The following is an 18,420-nucleotide window of genomic DNA, read 5'->3' as shown; positions in this document are numbered from 1 at the left end:
GCTTAAGGAGTCTAGAACGACAGTCAATAAACGAAAATAGTCCATAAAATTTCATTCACAATGTAAAAACACCTAGCTAGTAAGCTCCTAATGGAATGGAATGTTGAATTGTAATGAAGGCACACAAATATATCACGTCCTTGAGGATGCCTCTGCCTCTGCTTCCGTCTGTGGTTCTTTGTAACAGGAGGACAACAAAATATAGAAACCAAGACTTGCAGCACTCAACGCGGCCAGCGTCCAGTAATACTTGTCCAGACGACTCCTATTCAACGTAAACTGAAACCAATTCAATTTCCCTCCTCTCTCACTCAACTCACCAACCACAAAAATTGAGAGAACCCCGCCCATGATTCCAATTCCAGTCACTGCTCGAGTGAATAAGCTAAGATACAACAACGACGAGGTTGGGATCATACGTTGAAAGAAGAGCTTAACATTTTGTTCCAGAAATGAGTCGACCACAGCTAGCAGAACATACTGAGGCACCATCCAAAACAGGGTCATAGGAACCCTGTCATCAGGCCTGTCAAGCAAATTATGTGTTGCAATGGCGTGTAACCTCCTGTTCTCAACTTTGGCAGCTGTTATGCAGCATAGCACGGAGAACAGTATCGCCACTGAAGTGCCGAACCGGAAGGGCAACCTAATTTTGGAAAGTGGAGCTTTGACCATGTCATATAAAACAAGTAGGAGAGTGAAAGAAATTTTCAGTTTTCCTAGTTGGGGATTCAGGTGATTTGCCTGCTCGAGGAAGAAACTGTTGCCGACGGAAATGACCACCCCACAGATTATGAAGCTCAAGCATACAGGGGCTATGAGGATTGCTGCTTTGGTTTCTTCTACTTCTGTGACTGTGCACAGTGTCCATTTATCGTTCTCTTGCTCGTCGAGACTCTTGTTGGGCAATATGATGGCAGCCTTATCTAAGCATCTACATCTCAATACAATATAAATCAATCATCGTTTAAAAGTTTAAACTGTTAGACAAGAAATATCTTACATACGTTTATGGGGACGGATGGCGATTAGAACGGAAATGTGCTTATAATTAACCTGTTGAGAGCAGAAAGACAAGAGTCCTAGTGGAATGGGAACAACGAAACCAACCTGAGCTGGCGAGTACGAGGCAGGGACGGAGTATTTGTCTTCTCATAAAGCTCCGCGCCATCAAGTTTATGGTAAACTTTGGAAGCAGAAGCCACAATGACTCTGATGACTTTTGTGAGGGGGCTCTCTTCGACCCAATCTCCGGAAGTTAATAATGCCATATCCAGACAGCAAAATGACATGTAACACATGGTTATTACAACGCAGCAAATTGCTGGAATCCCGAATCTGACAGACCATGGTTTGATGTAGGAGAAAGTAACACCACCAATATAATTAGGAAATAGCAAGAGAGGATGAGATCTGTACACATCTTCTTGCGTCAGTTCTTCTCCTAGTACTTCTGAGATAGCTGCAAACACGAAAGAAATGCTGGCCATTCCCACAGCTATGAGAGGCAAGGCTGTGTAGAACATGATCATTTGTGTCGTGCCAATGCATTCTGGCTGGTAATGAGTGCAGGTGCCCGTGGAGTGACCAAGGAGTGGTGGTGTTGACAATGCAAGCAACCCCAAACCCTTCACATGACCATTCAAGTTTCATCAATCTTAGAAATATATAATTACTGTGTCTTTGTCTAATGTTTGGTGGAAAAATGTGATTTTGGTGTGCTAACTGGAGGGGCTGCGACACTTTCAATCCTGTTCGATTTGAAAATTGCAACTGAGCTAGAACTATTTCCTAGACTAATATAAAACGAAAAAGCCCTCTACTTATAAATTGCGAGTAGTAACACTATTGCACCCAATTTTTAAATATGATAATTTTATCCTGATTAGACAGTTTTAGAGATGTTAGCTGTAATTACTCTTTTATTTCTCTCTTTTTAAAATGTGATTTATTGGTTATATATTTTATTTTTATTTATAATATATTTTAACATGTGAAAAATTATTTATTATATATAAGTAGGTACGTCGTGCTATAATGGAGCCCATTTATCAAAATAATATTTAAAAAATTCTGTAACTATACCCCATCCCCTTTATTTTTATTTATTTTTTATTTTTAATGCTCAAGTCATTAGCGCTACTAACGACTTGGGCATTTATATATAGTTTTTAATTATTCGTGTTAATTATTATTTATGTTAAATTTTATTAATTATTGTGGTACGCTAACAAATAAGCATACTTTATTTTAAATGTGTTTTTCCTACTCTTATAAAGATTACATAATTATCATATTTTCGGTTTACTTCATGCTAAATGAAAAACATTCAAATAAGTTGTGATAATAGATTAGATAAGAACGAAGGACTAAATCAAATTCGGAATCATGTTAGAGGCATATTTCAAAATATTTATCAAATTGTCACACATCAATAAGTAGTAGTACAAGTTATGACCCCTTAAAATTCTTTGTCATAACAAAATATTTTCATTATGATGATTAAGAGTAAAACGAACCAAAAGAACCAGAGGTTCAAGAAAAGAAGAAAGCCTCGACGGCAACGACAAACGACATACTTGTTGGACTGGCAGATATTATTAAAATTTATAATTAATTACAATTTTTTAATATTTTAATTCTTATACTTTTTTATTTATATGTATTTTTCAATTTTATTCGTTGTTAAAAAATTAATAAAACAATTAATATATTTTTTATTATTAAAATATTATATAAAAAATTCATAATATAATATAATTAAAAGTTATTTAGTAAATACATAAATATGATTATAATTAGTAAATATATTATTAAATATAATATAAATATTCGTAAAGTAGTGTCATTGATCAATTGAAATTTTGAAACGTCCCAATTGATCCACGACACTACTCTACGCACATCTATTTATTGGGTCGACGGCAAACTACCAGAATTTCTAATTAGATGGACTGACCACAAGCATGGGTAAGACAACAAATTCGTATCCAATTGCAATAAAGTCAAGCTCTATCGCATGAAAATAATATGCCAAGACAGGATTGTAGACGTCAAAATAATGAAGCCAATACTTAAATAGATTTTTTTTATTTTTATGTAATTTTTAATTTTTATAAGTTGTTAAAAATTAATTAAAGATCAATATATTTTTTATTAATATTTTTTAATTATAAATAATTTTAAATATTATAAAATTCAAAATAATAATTATTAATTAATTAGTATATATTATTATTAAGTATAACATAAATATAGATTACCAAAAAGAAAAAGATGTGCCCAAGTCATTAGTGCTGCTCACGACTTGGACACATTTTCCAAAAAAAAGTTGAGGAACTAACGATTCACTCCTTAGGGAAAATTATTTAAAATTTGTGAAAAAAAAATTAAGAAAATAGCGTGAATTCAAATTATTTAATGATTTGAATGTCACCTTGGTCAGCAACCGTGGCGACAAAGTTAATAAAAAAAAAAAAATTAAGCCACCGAGGTAAGTGAACGCGGTGGCTCTTTTATTTATATAAAAAAAATTTAATATTCAAGTATAAATGCATTGTGAATTCCAATTAATTGCAATTCACATGTGAATTCTAATTGCAATTAATATTTGTGAATTGGGCCAAATCACAAATTATTATTTTTTATTTTTTATAAATTAATTATATTTAATTAATTTTTAAAATTATATTAATTTTAAAAATACAATGAAACATACAAATGTAATAGTGTACATTTTTTTATACAATTCTAAAAAAATACAATGAACCATACTGATAAGTTTACGACAGTGTTGGAATCATTCGATTGAAACCCGAGGCCAGATTCAAAATTTAGAAAAAAATGCAAGTAATTCTTGTGATACTATAAATGTATAAATTATTATCTTATAAAAAAATTAGCAATTTATTATTTTTTTATTTTTTAGAATACAACAATTCATGAAATAATTTATTTTATATTTAAAATAAATTATTTTTTAAATATAAAATAAATTACTTTATTATATTTAAAATAGCAATTTATCTCTTTGTATTTTTTAAAATAAAATAATTTATTTTTTAAATATAAAATATTTTTTTTAAATATAAAATAAATTACTTTATTTATTATTATATTTTAAAAAATAAATAAAAGTAAATTGCTAATTTTTTATATAAGATAATTTATAGTATCACAAGAATTACTTGTATTTTTTTCTAAATTTTGAATTTGACCTTGAGTTTCATCAAAGGGTTCCAACACTGTCACAAACTTATCAGTATGGTTCATTGTATTTTTAAAATTAATTAATTTATAAAAAATAAAAAAATAATAATTTGTGAATTTGGCCCAATTCACAACTATTAATTGCAATTCGAATTTACAATGTGAATTATAATTAATTGAAATTCACAATGCATTTATACTTGAATATTAATTTTTTTTTTTATAAATAAAAGAGCCACCCCTGTCACTGGCCACGGTAGCTTAAATTTTTTTCTTATTAACTTTGTCACCGGGTGACAATCAAATTATTAAACATTTTGAATTCACGCTATTTTCTTAATTTTTCTTTTTTTTCACAATTTTTAAATAATTCACTCCTTAATCTTGCAACTATACCCCAGTTTTGGGGTATAGTTGCAAAAAGAAAAGGTTAATATTATTTTAATAAATAACTCACCATAATTGCTAGATAGAAAAAAAAAAAAAAAAAAGCAGATTTAGTTCAAATCTCGCCAAAAAAAATTAAATTGATTGAAAATTATCACATGTCTTGCATGTGTCCTAATTAATTTGGCGCTTTTTAATTTTTTCAGTCACTTTTGTTGACATGGCATTATGAAAATAAATGAAAATACAATTTTAGTCCTATAATTATAAGTTATGTGACATTTAGTCCAAATATTACTGAGCAAAAAATGACGCGCCATGTCATCCGTTAAGTTACGTTTTGCTGGCGCGTCATTTTTTGAAGAATTAATCAATTTTTGAAGAATTAATCAATTTTCTAGTGACATCTAAACTGAATATGTTGTTTTTCTAAACCACAATGACTGGTGGTTATGTTCCCCCTAATGCATGCATGTTAAGTTTTGACAAAATCAAACCACAATAGAAAGACGATACAGGAGACGATTAAGAGAATGTTTGAGTGAGCTTATAAGCTGTTAGAAAAATATAAAGCAACGACTTACAATGGCGTAAGCAAGGTTGCACAGCATGAGGGCGCGGGCGCGGCCTATAAACCAGAAAGTATTAGAAAGTAAAGCAACTGCTAGAGGCAATGCCTTGGCAGCGCCCTCCCAGATGTTGACAATGCTTGTAGCATGAACCAAACTCAGTTTCCACACATCCGTCAGGTACGTCACCAGCATCCGCATCACGTATCCAGCTAATATGTCAACGAAGAGTAGACCTGAATTGTACATCAATCGAACAACAGGATTCTAATTAGGGTTTGAAACCTGCAGAAACACATGAACTACTGCTCCAAGAACAAATTAACTAATGTATATCTCTGCTCAATTAATTACCAAAATTAATTCCCACAAAAAGGCAACCTGCATGGAGTTCAGACAACCAGATCAGTTAGCATGATATATTACCAAACATTAAAAACAAGAGCTGAAAACAAATACGAGGTGATCAATGCTACGTACCCATATAAAGTGTAAGATTTCTGGTCCCTTGGATCTGAAAACTGGATTGATATTTCTTAAGACGATGATCATTACTTTTGTGGGATGACTAGTAATTAAAACATCCTGGAACTGGGCTGCACGTATGTGTGTGTGTTCTTAATCGATACTACATCTTGATCACAGTGTAAACAATGACAAGTTGATGATTAATTAAACAAAGTCAGCTCATGAGGATAGACGAAGACTACTTGCAGGTACTAGAAAAATATTGCTATTGGCTATAATATTAATGGTTATGGCTAAAAACTATTGTCGATAACTAGATATTATTAATCATTGTTAAGTAAAATTGATGCAAAAGACTAATTTTTCGCTATGAAAAAATTATTTTCCACAACTAAAAATCATGGCCAAACAACTATTTAAAAGAAAAAGAAAATATTTATATGTTCCCGAGATTCCATATAAATCTTTACCTGTCTTTTCTCAAGGAAAAAATCGAACTCCAAATTTGAGGAAATTTTTTATTCAAAAGAAGATATTCTTGTATTCCTCGTCAAGTTTTTTTTTTTTTTTTTGGGAATTATTATTATTGGTTGAAAAGAACAAAAGAAGGTAACAGTCATTTATTTTATTTGTACCGTTTGTTCGTTTTTATTTATAGTCTCATGTGTACGGATTTTACATATTGGTTATTATTGTTTATGATCCATATGTGTTATTTTGAACACTGGGAATCATCGAAGATACACCTCTTGGTAGAATTACAATTTATTATTATATATTTATTGCTCCTCACACTTTTGCCACGTGTTCCCGAGCCAATCTACTCACTCATTTTAAAATTTTAAATGGTACTTCTAATTTATTAAAATTGAGGATTTTTATTTGAAATAACCTAATGCTATTTTTATTTTGAAGTTTGGATTAGTATTTTAGATTTTACTCATATGCATTTCATCTTAAATCTTACTTTCCTAGGTAAATCAATTTTTCAGAAAAGAAATATTTAAATTGTTTCCTAGCAAATTAACAACGTTGAAATGTTATTTGCCTATTTATTTTTAAGAATATACTGTTCATTCTTTAATTAGTTTAGAGAAATTAGGAATTAATGGCAAATAATTTTCTTTTTTGACAGAGTTTTGCGCTCTTATGTATTTTCACAATAGAAATAAACACTTAATGGATTTGAAGTTTAGATTAATATTTATATATTATTCACATGTTATTTATTTTTAATTTTACTATGCCCAGTAAATTATAATCAAAATATCTTCTATCAAATTAATCGTGTCAAAATATTATTTTGTATTTAATTTTTTTATTGGATATATAGTCTGTTTCCTACTCCGTCGTTTACTTGATTCATCCTGCTGTCCACTTGAACTTGATGTTGTCATGTGTGGCGAGTTAGCCAGATAATTCGAGTGAAGTTTGATCCTCTCAAAAGAAAAAAAAAAATAGACAGAAAAAGATAGAGAAGGTATAATAGTGCACATGAGAATAAAAAGGAAAAAAGACAAATTGCTTGCTCAAAACATGGTACCGCATCAAATATTCACTAACAAGACAGTAGGAAAACAACTACATAGGATCACTTATAGGCATGAACCAAACATACTTTCCCTGTTTCTGGTTTTCTTAATATATGGTTATGATCTAAGTATTACAAACATGCTTGGTTCTATTTACAGTAGGCAAGATTTACATCCACGGCTGCTAATTTCCTCCCGAACCCATGAGGTTCATATTTAGAATTACTCGAACGCGACAGCTGATATCGACAAATCCACGAATGTGTTGTTTAAGCAAACTCTTGCATTGAGATCATCTTCACCGCTAACTTAACAGCAAAAACAAAGAAGAAAACTTGAGTAAAATCAACCATATAAGAAAAGTATGCAACACATAATGGCATGTAAACTATAGGACAACCTATATCCTCTCTGCCATTTCTACCCAAAAAGCAACCTTTGTCCCCATCCATTATTTTTCCCCATATTTAAAAATCAAGAAATATTGAGACCATTTTATTATCCTTTACATAATTCAAACCCAAAATTCGGACTGATTTCTATTAAGCCTTCACGTTCTCAACATTCTAATGGGGAAAGCAATAGGATTATGAATTCCAAGGCCACTTTAAACATGACGGACGCAAGGCAGTTCGGAGTTGAGGCCTACATGAGAGATAATACTCCAATGTTTTTGTAGATTTATTCTTGATCTGTTCATTACGTTAGCTTTTGGCCTCATGTTGCTTTCTCAAAACTTTTTGTTTGTCATACATTTGCATTTTTCTACAAATTTTACAAAAACACCATATTTGTCCATATCATTGACATCTAACATTTGAAGGTGTATCAGAAAAATCATTACTACACAATCACACGAAATTCAGAAATCAAATACTGCATTGCAAAACAGTCGAGATGCCAATCTCATTATTTGTGTTAAAATCACTTGTATATATATCTTAAAAGACTTTTATCATTTATCAAAATAAAAGATAGTGATGGATGCAATTTGCTAAAAAATAGTGTACTTTTTTGGAAGTCTAAACAAAGATGGTGTGAATGCAATTTGCTAAAAAACACAAAACTTAATGCAGCTTAAAATGTTCCAAAGATCTGCAAAAACTGTTTTGAATCCAATTCTTTTTTATGGAAATACAGATTTCCTTGAAAATCCAAAAACGTGACTTATCATGCATTTATAAAAAATAATTAAATGAATATATGCCCATGAATAATCAAATACAAAAAATATTCTAAACGCTGTAAATTTATCTTGAATAATTTGAAAGAAATTACTGCAATTCAAGCTGGTTTTGAGAATTAAAGAAGACCACCCCACAAGAAAAACAAATCTTCGAGTCAAAGAGAAAAATTTATTTTAAGAACTTTACGTGAAAACAAAAGAACACTTGACAAGAAAAACAACTCTTTTGGGCAAAAGAAAGAAACAATTTTCTAGTAATACATTTCAACTTATCAAAACTTTTTGTTCCTTAAAAATCATTTATGAACTATTGAACGTACATAATACTCACAAAAGTTTTACCAAGTAATCGTGAAAAATATATTTTGAATTGGCATCTCAACAACTGTTCCACATTAGCATAGCAGCATTTAATCCCAAAGTTCGCAAATAAAATAATTCATGATTGTATAATATAGATGTTCCAACATACTATTCTGTAATACACCTTCAAAAATAAGATGTTAATAACATGAACTAACATGGTTTTTGTAAATCATACACAAATGTCAAATGTATTAACAACAAAAAGTTTTAAGACAGCTCATGAAGAAAACCCAACATAATAAATGAACCACAAATAAATTTACAAAAAGATGAGATATTTGTTCTCTCATTAAGGTCTCAACTCTATACTTTCTGCCATCCTTTCCAAACCAGAATGGAGAAAGCATGGCTTTCCAAAGAAATCAGAACAGCAAATTTTAGGTTTGAATCATACAAAGTATAAAATCAATGGTCTCAACTATTCTTGATTCCAAAATATAGGAGAAAAATCAGCAAAGAAGAATTGATAGGTCCCATTGGTTGTTTTTCAATTAGAAACTTGAAGAGAAGAATATGAAGATATGTAAGGCTACCATTAGGTTCTAAAATGTCAACAAATTCCCACACAATTCTTATCGTTATGAGGGTTATCTAGTTTGCACCTAACTGGCAAACCAAATTCAAACTCTAGCATTCAATCTTTTAATAAACAAGTATGAAAAACCTATACTAACTGATATGCTTCACTTGTAGAATCAAATAAATGCATGTGGAGAATGTTGTATCAGGTAGGGTGATGCCCTTTGCTAATTGAACGCTATATGTGTTACGGCTAAAAAAAACCAAATATCTTAAAATTTTTATTTGGAAATCTCTTAAAATTTCACTTTATATGTACGGATAGAAATTCACCAATAAATAAATACTCACCTTACCTATTCAATGGGTTGTGGGACCCAAAACCTATCGAACAATTTCACAATTTTAATGCAACTAGAAACAAAACTTGCAAATAAATATGGGTTTCAGCGAGACTTCAGTAACGACATTGCCTGCATCAAATTTAGAGTATATTGCTTTTTTCAACAGATAAAACTTACAAATAAAAGAATTGATGCTAGCTAAATCAACTGCAACAGCAATTCCGTGTGACTCTATTGAAAATATGACATCTATTCAACCAGTTGTTTGTCTCTGTACTTTGTATCAAGACAGAATTATGAACTAAGACATGGAAGAAACATAGATACAACATTGTAGCACTCTCCAATTGAAAGGCATAAGAACAGATACCGCACTTGATGCACTTAAGAAAAGATATTTTGCTCGCCCATCAATTGAGCAAGTATCAATTCGTTTACGAAGTTTCATTACAGTCCAAAGAGGAAAGTGAGATATTTAAAGTCAAGCTCATATTCAGTGAATCACATATATGCATTAAGAAAGAAGATATGTGAACTTGATTGGCAACAAAGATAATAGCAGGAAAAACAAAGTGTTACTTACTGTTCCTAAAGTAGGTTCATAGTTGCTGATCTAAGTGAAGATATAAGTGGGGTCCCATTAGCTTCAAGCAGCTGTCTTACGCTAGATTGTGTAAGATAATCGACATGGTGTGACTAACAAAAATCATCATACTTCTAGTATAGCCTAGCCCCATATATTAACAACTGCAGCCAAACATTTTCAGAAACAAAGTCCCACATAAAAAGGATCATTGGCAGCAATTTACACGGACGGAAAATGAAAATCACGGCCAATACATTCACACAAGCAAAATATATCAACAACTGCAGCCAAATATATTAGTAAATAACTTCTCTGAAACACAACATTCATGCAAATTATAACATTGCTAGACTCACATCCTTTCCCAACCAAATGGTAGGGAAGATCAGCCAGCAGACGAAGATGACAATCCAATCCAAAGCCTGCAGGTTCTCCTGGCAGATTTGGAAAAATAAAGGTTTTGCCCTAGGAGTTACTATATCATTAACACTCATGAAAACCTGATTCGAACAATGATTAACGCATGCATTATTAACAAAGAACATGTAAAAGACCAAAAGATTACCAATTCAATGCCAATAGTCTCGTGGATTCGAGTCCCAAAAGCCAACATAAGTTTGGTTCCCACTCCATCTCTATAGGAATCCCCTGTGAAAGCATTTGGATGCAATTAAATAACATTATAAGATGGGAAAAGACCAATGAAATCAGAGCCAAAAAGAAAAAAGGAAAGGCTAGACACAGAAAATGCAAGTGGAATAAGCAAAGCCAAATCTGCCTTCAAGAAAGAAGCTCTGAAAAACAAGACTGCCAAAAAATTGAACAGTTTGTGAGTGTAGGCAATATGTATTAATATCCCTCAAGACACTAGCGATCAAAATGACAACAGGATCACTACAGAATATAATCATATGAAAAAACAACCATACCCAAAGGGAAAAGCCTTCAAAACCTCCAATTCAGAGAGCCATCTTGACTATTCTCTTAACAAGTTCTGAACCAGCAACAATGTCCACACCGGCATCCTTGTATGTAAGTCCCACACACTTGTCCGAAGACCACAGTCGTAATCCATGAAGAACCCATGTAGTTATTGAAATTCAAGAACCTTGAAATAACAAACCGAGACCTTCAAAAAGACAAAAAAGAAAAAGAGTAAGGCCGTGTAATTTCAGAATTCAGTGACATTGAAAAGCACTCATATTAAATCTTCCGTTGGGAAGACAGACTTCCTTTAACCAAGATACTGTTAAGTTCACAATGCAAGCACCCATAATTCAAGAAACTTAAAAGAACTTTTTTGCAATGAGTTGATATCAGACTCTCAAGAAATACCTTAAGAAAGAAGAGATCGAGGCTGAGGGCAGTCAGCGGAGGCGGGCGGACGTCTGAGACGATGTGGACAAACGCCGCTGTTAAAGAAGAAGGGCATGTCAATGTGAGCGCCCTCTCGCTTTTCTTCTGCACTATTTTTGATTTTTCAAAATCTGGTCTTGAATGTTCCTCTTATATAGATATGCGCCGGCGCGGGAAAGACGACGGTAACATTTTTTTTCCTTTTCTTTCTTGAAATCACAACGGTAAAGTTGGGAAGATTAGGTTTCACCGTGGTTTGAGGGTGAGAAAGTGACAGACCCGTGAACAAGATGATAATTTCGAGGGTAAATTGCATTTTTGCCCCTGTGTTATCGTGAAAATGCAAAGAACCTCTATATTAAACAAATAGGTTAAAAATCCCATATTTTTATTAATCCTGTATAAAATTTTATCCCTGTTAAGATCTAGCAAAGACAGAGAGACATTAAAAAATGCTATATCAACAGAAGATTGTATCATATAATATCAATTAAAAAATCCGCACCATTGTCGTGTCAATACATTAATATATGACCAACATGTGTTAAATCAAAATATAATTAAATTATAAATAATTTAATAATATAATCACATATAACCCACACACGTAGGTAAAATAAGTGCATTTTTATTAAAAAAAAAAGGTTAAATGCAATTTACTCTTTTGATACGTGAAATGAACAAATACCTTTGTAAAAAAAGAATTAGCAAATTATCCCTTGTATTTTAAAAAATGAAGCAAATTACTCCTTATTAAAATTTTAAATAAGGGGTAATTTACTTTATTTTTTAAAATATAAAATAATTTATTATTTTATTTTTGCAGAAAATTTTTTACGCATTATTTTATATCACAAGAATAAATTGTATTTTTCCCGATTAAAAAGTCTGACGCAGATTCCTCCCTCGCTTCATTTCTGCTTGAACACAAATAAAGTACAGTTATATGGAGAAGGTCCAGTACATGATCTTGCACATGAGAAGAAATTGTAAAAGAAAAATTGCTTGCTCAAACATGGTACGCATCAAATATAGAACAATTCACCAAGAATTTAGTAGTTTGAATTTGATTACAACCACTTTCCTTAAAATTTGTCATAATTATATAGAATGATTTTCAGTTAAACTTTTAAAACACTGAGGTCTTATGCAATTTTATCCAAAAGAAAAAAAGAAAGTAAATTTGGAAATTTGACCTTTTCTAATATGATACAAATTTGAAGTACGATTAATAAAAAGAATTTACATAAGATCCAAGATGCACGTGCTGAAAATGAAAAATATTGTATTATGAATAACCTGGTTTAATCAGGAACTGAATTTTATTGCACTATTCTGTGAATTGCACCCTGCTCTAATGGTGTCTTTTCTGTATTGTCTTCCCAAGTCGGAATTTTCACTATTACATGGACTAAAGAAGTGTTCTCATGATAACTTTACAAGTGAAATCATGTAACCGTTCAGGCAACTTATCAAACGTAGCAACCATATAACGCAATAATGCTTCTTGATAACCAATGTACTTGAAGCAAGAGAGAACAACTTGCATAGATAAAAGTTCGGTGAAATCAAGAACAAATTACTGTTGGGGGGGGGGGGGGGCGGACTGTAATGCTGCAATAACTTGAAAAATATATTCCACGATCTCAATGCAACTCTGATAATCTTCATGAGTTGTGAAATGGTTTCAAACAGGTTGTGGAACTGCCGCAAACTCATTTTCTTTCCTTTCTAAACAACACTGCAGGATGAAAGAGTATCGGTGTTGGCATTGAATTGCATCAAGAATTTGTACAGTGGTCGACATGATTTATGATACAGCTCATTCTTCCTGAACTTTGCATACCTCAAAGGTCTTGTTACCTATTTTACATGAAATTCCACCAAAAATGCAAGTAAAAATGCGTTTATGTGATAAACCTCCAACAGCAACATGTCTCTTCATTTCCTCTCCAATCACCTTCTTCAAGGAATTGCTAATATCACCAACTGTCCAAGCTAGAGATATATGTGGGCGTGGATCCTGGCAAGATCAAAGGTTAAATTCTCCATTTCTGCAATGTAAAATGTACCTCGATCTTCGAAGGGGAGAAATTCTGAGCAACCTTTGAGATTCGTACCTCATAAAATTCTGGAAGATTGTGAAGCCTGTAAACTTCATTCACAGCATCAATTTGCTTCTTTATCTAAAACCGAAGAGATTGATGTCAGTTTCACATCATTAGCAGCAGATAGAATGTCTTAGAGGATGGCTTGGCTCTTGTAAGAGACTAGCAATCCAATGAGGACATGCAAGTGGATAACATGACACTGGTTATACAAATTACGTTAATATAATTTTGTTCTGGACGGAAGACAAGAAAGAACCTTGTGTTCATCATTTAGTCGCCTTCTGACTTAGGTGTATCATCAATTCATCATTGGAATTAGCTCATTACAAAAACAAAAAACACATTCCCCCCCATTTTCAGAAATTGACTCCCATCAAATATTTTGAATACCTGCTTATAAGAACATTACTGGAAAGAAATGCAAGTAAATCTACACTAGCACATCAACAATGATAATTCCACCATACCTCAGCTAAGCCTCCAGCAGTAACTTCCATTGAAAGAAATGTACGTGTACGGTCATCATTGACGAAAACTTCCCACTTATTAAAATCAATCCAATACCTATTCCATGTCAAAAACATCAATAATCACTGAACTAGAAGCTCAAAATATAACTCCAAAACAATTGTTAATTTGCCAACAACGAACACCTCCTATGAGATTGTAGCCTCTGTCGAAGCATAGCCACTACCGAGTCCCTTTGATGCACCCGAATTGGAACAGTCCTTCCCAAACTTACATGGAACTCCTTCCCCAACACGACTTGCTCGAATTTCTGCTCATCTTTAATTAAATTACTTAACGGGATATCTACATCAACGACATGAAGTTCAGGTACTGCAGTTGCAACCCTTTTCAGAAACAGGGTTACCTCCTTTCTTGGGGTCGATGGTATAGTAACTAAAACCCACAACAAGAAATGATCTTTCATTTGACGAAAATGAAATAAATAGCAGAAACAGCTATAATTTACCAAAGAAGGTTAAATTACCTGGGATGTAAACATGCAAAGCATAATTGCCCTCAACGTGAGGGAAGCTCCGGACCCGGTTGGGGTTATGTCTTTGTATTAACAAATCAGGCGTACCTGTAACAGGCAAAACATCAAGCACATGGAGCGCATGTATGCAAGAAAACAGGAAACAGGGAAACTATCACCTAGCGAGTTCGGGGGCTCAATAAGAGACAGCGGAGGCGGAGGGAGAGGCGGGGGCGATTGGGCTGGTCCGGGTTCATGGAACGGACCAGGATCCGAGTCGGAGTCGGATGAAGTCTCTCCGTACGATGCTCTGAGAGCATCCATTACACCCTTGATTATACGTCGTTGATCTCCCTTGATTTATTATGAGTAATAAAACACAAAATGCCCCTTAAACTGTTGTTGATCAACATTTGACCCCCTTCATTTTGTAAAATACAACATTGGACCTCCTTTTTGTAGGGTTATTTGCAGTTACCCCCTTGAGGTATTCTAACATCTAACTTGCCAAATACATAATACCTAGTATGAGGAAATAATATTTCAGCACATTATATTATATTTTGTGACAAGTACAATAAGTTTTGTCCCCACCCCCACCCCCCTTTTAATTTTCTTTTTCTTGTAAAAATTATGTGTAAATTTTGATATATATTGGTCTTTTCGATTATTTAACTTCCCCAATAGTGATAATATGAATTCAAAGTAACAATATTTAATGTATTAATATAAAAATTAGTTCGCTCATCTCAAAAATTTATTTTTAAATCTGTTTATAACTAGAATCAACGACCATAATCCCCATATAAAATATTTATTTCAAAATAAATACACACTATCAAATATGACTTTTATTTATGAAATGATGCAATAATGGAAAATTAGGAAGTGTGCTTGACTTGAAAAAAAATGAGAGAAAGAAAGTTGACCTTTGCTAAATATATATATATATATCCTCGAGATTGTATATAAATTATGACTGTTTATTTTTCACCAAAGAAATTAAACTTCAAGTTTGAAGGAATTTTTGATTTAAATTAAATTTAATTAAATCAAATTAATTGTATAATAAATATATTATACTTATTACATGATTGATATTTTTTTAAATAATATATTAATTACACAATAAATATATTACACTTGTAATATAATTAATTTAAATCTGAAAAAATGCGGGTGGAACTAAAATTTGTGGCAAGTTGATGAGAGCATGTGGGTGAGATGGAGGAATCCATGCTGTATGTTTGAATTGGTGGAATCGTGGGCCTACACGTATGGGCTGCACAGCATGTTCTTCTACACCCGCTGCATGTTATTGGGCTCATAAAGTCTTAGTCCACTATAGTACTTAAGGAGGGGGCAGAAAAATTTCATGTTCTATGTCATTTATTTTTTTGCTTTATTTTCCTTTTAGACTTTGGAAAGAATTAATTGAATTTTATTTATTTCATCTAAAATATTAATCTAAAAAAATTTTATTTTTGTTGTGAGTATTATAAATCTATAATTCTGATGTGGGTCGAACAAGAAGGGGTTTAAAAGAATAAAAACATCCTTTGTTGCAGTTTAAAATTCTCAAATAGAACAGAGATATGTGTGTTTTCATTTAGATCGAGTGATCCAAAATCACCATGGTCTGTGACTCAATATTTGGAAGGCTAAGACCACAACACATGGATCCGTACAAGTACGAACATTTGATCCCTATAAATTTTCAGAGCATATTTTCTCTTAATCTTGCATCTAACTAATTTAAAAATCAAAGGGTCTTAATTAAAAATATTTTAATAATAAATATAAATTCAAGTACGTAATGGATGGCATTGAATTATAAAGTATCCATTTAGATTGAAACGAAATCGACAACTGGTTTAAAGTGTTTGGCATATTCAAGTAAAAGTCAATCTAAACACTAAAGAATCTTCTGAATTTAAAATAAAACAATTTTATAATTTTATTATTCACGATCATTGTAGACAAAAAAAAAATACTAAAAATTATATACAAAATGGGCCCAAAAACAGTGGATCCCGGTGGTCGGGTGTCGGGAAACAAGGCCCAGTTAATAGATCAACGGATCTAAACTAAGTTGGGCCCGTCTTCCCATCAGGTACCAACATGGACGTAGTGTTCACTACGCGTTTATCAAATTTGAGGGAGAAATTCTAGTCCGTATCTGGTTCTGTCAAATTTGAATCAATTATATGGTAAGTACAATATACTTTTCGTGTAATTGATGTATAGTTAAGAAAAAATAACTAATCATATAACAAGTGTATCGCACTTACTCTATAATTGATTTGGTTCGATCAAATCGGGTCCGGGCTATAATTTTCCAATTTAAGGACGTCTAGTGCTATCTATGTAGATGTTGTTATTTCAGGTAGCAATCTAATTTAGATCAGATTAAATTTTTTATTTTAAATCATATTGCATTTTTTTATTTTATTTGTGCTATTGTATAAAAAATTAGTTATTTATTTTATTTAAGGCAAAATTCTTACACAATTTCTATTTAATTTGACATATTTTGTGCTAATTTAGTTTATTGTTGTGCGTCGGAGGAATCTTCCACTGTTGATGTTGTTGAATATCTTTCATTTAACAAAAAGTAAAAGCTATTATAAACAAAAATTCAAGCTTAAATCTATGTATGTAGTGGAACTACCATAATGCCATTGCATCATAGAAGCACATGAGATGGCGTTATGACAGTCATGCATATGACCATATGATGTGGAGATGATATTACTTGGAGATTGGGAGAGTCAATGATTTATCCACTAACAACAAAAATCTACAAAGGTGGCCATTTATTTTAATGCATGACATGCATGCATGCATGGATGGATGTATATGTATGAGTGGGATAATTACATGGGAGAAAGCGATTGCCATAATTCCCGGTGATGAGAATGATGGTGTGTGCTATATATATCTGGGTTACGTTACCACGTGTACAGGAGCAGAAAATGGGCGGTTAGAAAGTAGGCTTAGATTTTTGTATGTAAGAAGAAAGCATCAACTTGTTTGTGGGTCAATTCAAGGGATTGTCCAATGTCCACTATTCTCCTCACATCTTCAATCAAGGAAAGAATTCGGGATTCTTTTACTTTTCAATAAATTTTAAGGTACACGGTGAGCCGAGCTAGCTCAAAATCGGTACGGACTAGCCCACTATTGTTCATGATCAGTTTTGGGGTGGTCCTGATCCTTTAAACGAGTCCCAATTAGGTCTATTTATAAACTCAAGCACAATCCATGAATTAGCCCATTGAGGCCGAACTAGGACCAAATCAAGTCCTGATCATGCCCAAATGTACCTATTTTATTTTATTATTCTTTTTTTAATAAAATAGAGATTTTCTTTTGCACAATTACTTAAATTTATAATCTTATTATGAAATAAAATAAATAACAAATTAAATTACATAAAAAATCGTAACTAGAAAAAATAATACTTAAGATTATATAATGAATTTAATTAATAATTTGGCAAACAAGATTTAATAACAAAATTTAAATGATAATAAATTCAAAAAAGATTATAAAATTTGAAAATAATAAACAAAAAGTATTAATGAATTAAAATACTAAAAATTTAGAAGTAGAACGATAATGATAATAATATTTAGAGCTTCGATAGTATAAAAAGAACTACTAAAATAGTTAGTTTAGGAGAACAAAATGCAACTTATATGCCATATACATGCATTATTTTTAATAAAAAAAGATCGCCCAACAGATCCAACTCAGAATCAGGTGAACCTGGGCCATCGAGTTGGACTGGTCCCAAGATTCA

At 32.1% G+C, this 18,420-nt stretch overlaps 2 protein-coding genes and 1 long non-coding RNA gene across 5 annotated transcripts; all 3 read right to left on the bottom strand.

The window, feature by feature from the left end:
- Positions 1-132: 132 nt before the first annotated feature.
- On the bottom strand, positions 133-5,649 carry LOC105160753 (protein NRT1/ PTR FAMILY 5.5-like). Its single transcript, XM_011078230.2, has 5 exons — positions 5,646-5,649; positions 5,520-5,546; positions 5,181-5,401; positions 1,111-1,628; positions 133-934 (listed from the first exon to the last, which is right to left on the bottom strand). The coding sequence occupies exons 1-5, from the start codon at positions 5,647-5,649 to the stop codon at positions 133-135; spliced, it is 1,572 nt and encodes a 523-aa protein (XP_011076532.2).
- A 1,485-nt stretch (positions 5,650-7,134) lies between these two features.
- On the bottom strand, positions 7,135-11,791 carry LOC105160670 (uncharacterized). Of its 2 annotated transcripts, XR_002286897.2 has the most exons (5): positions 11,502-11,791; positions 11,096-11,295; positions 10,732-10,814; positions 10,523-10,600; positions 7,135-7,473 (listed from the first exon to the last, which is right to left on the bottom strand). It is a non-coding gene; the product is annotated as an uncharacterized LOC105160670 (long non-coding RNA). The 2 variants fall into 2 exon arrangements; XR_847711.3 differs by lacking the exon at positions 10,523-10,600.
- A 1,254-nt stretch (positions 11,792-13,045) lies between these two features.
- On the bottom strand, positions 13,046-15,036 carry LOC105160669 (U6 snRNA phosphodiesterase-like protein). 2 transcript variants are annotated; one of them, XM_020693127.2, is made up of 7 exons: positions 14,795-15,036; positions 14,628-14,723; positions 14,287-14,536; positions 14,101-14,197; positions 13,643-13,708; positions 13,369-13,545; positions 13,046-13,263 (listed from the first exon to the last, which is right to left on the bottom strand). In XM_020693127.2, the coding sequence occupies exons 1-7, from the start codon at positions 14,937-14,939 to the stop codon at positions 13,210-13,212; spliced, it is 885 nt and encodes a 294-aa protein (XP_020548786.1). In that variant the 5' UTR covers positions 14,940-15,036; the 3' UTR covers positions 13,046-13,209. The 2 variants fall into 2 exon arrangements, with proteins under 2 accessions (XP_020548786.1, XP_011076452.1); XM_011078150.3 differs by lacking the exon at positions 13,046-13,263 and having other exon boundaries at positions 13,269-13,545; positions 14,795-15,025.
- Positions 15,037-18,420: the final 3,384 nt, after the last annotated feature.

This window comes from Sesamum indicum, linkage group LG4 (assembly GCF_026168435.1).
Source record: "Sesamum indicum cultivar Baizhima isolate 11 linkage group LG4, ASM2616843v1, whole genome shotgun sequence".
Taxonomy (NCBI): domain Eukaryota; kingdom Viridiplantae; phylum Streptophyta; class Magnoliopsida; order Lamiales; family Pedaliaceae; genus Sesamum; species Sesamum indicum.
The sequence above is the reverse complement of the archived record's forward strand: the minus strand, read 5'-3'. Positions and strand labels throughout refer to the sequence as shown.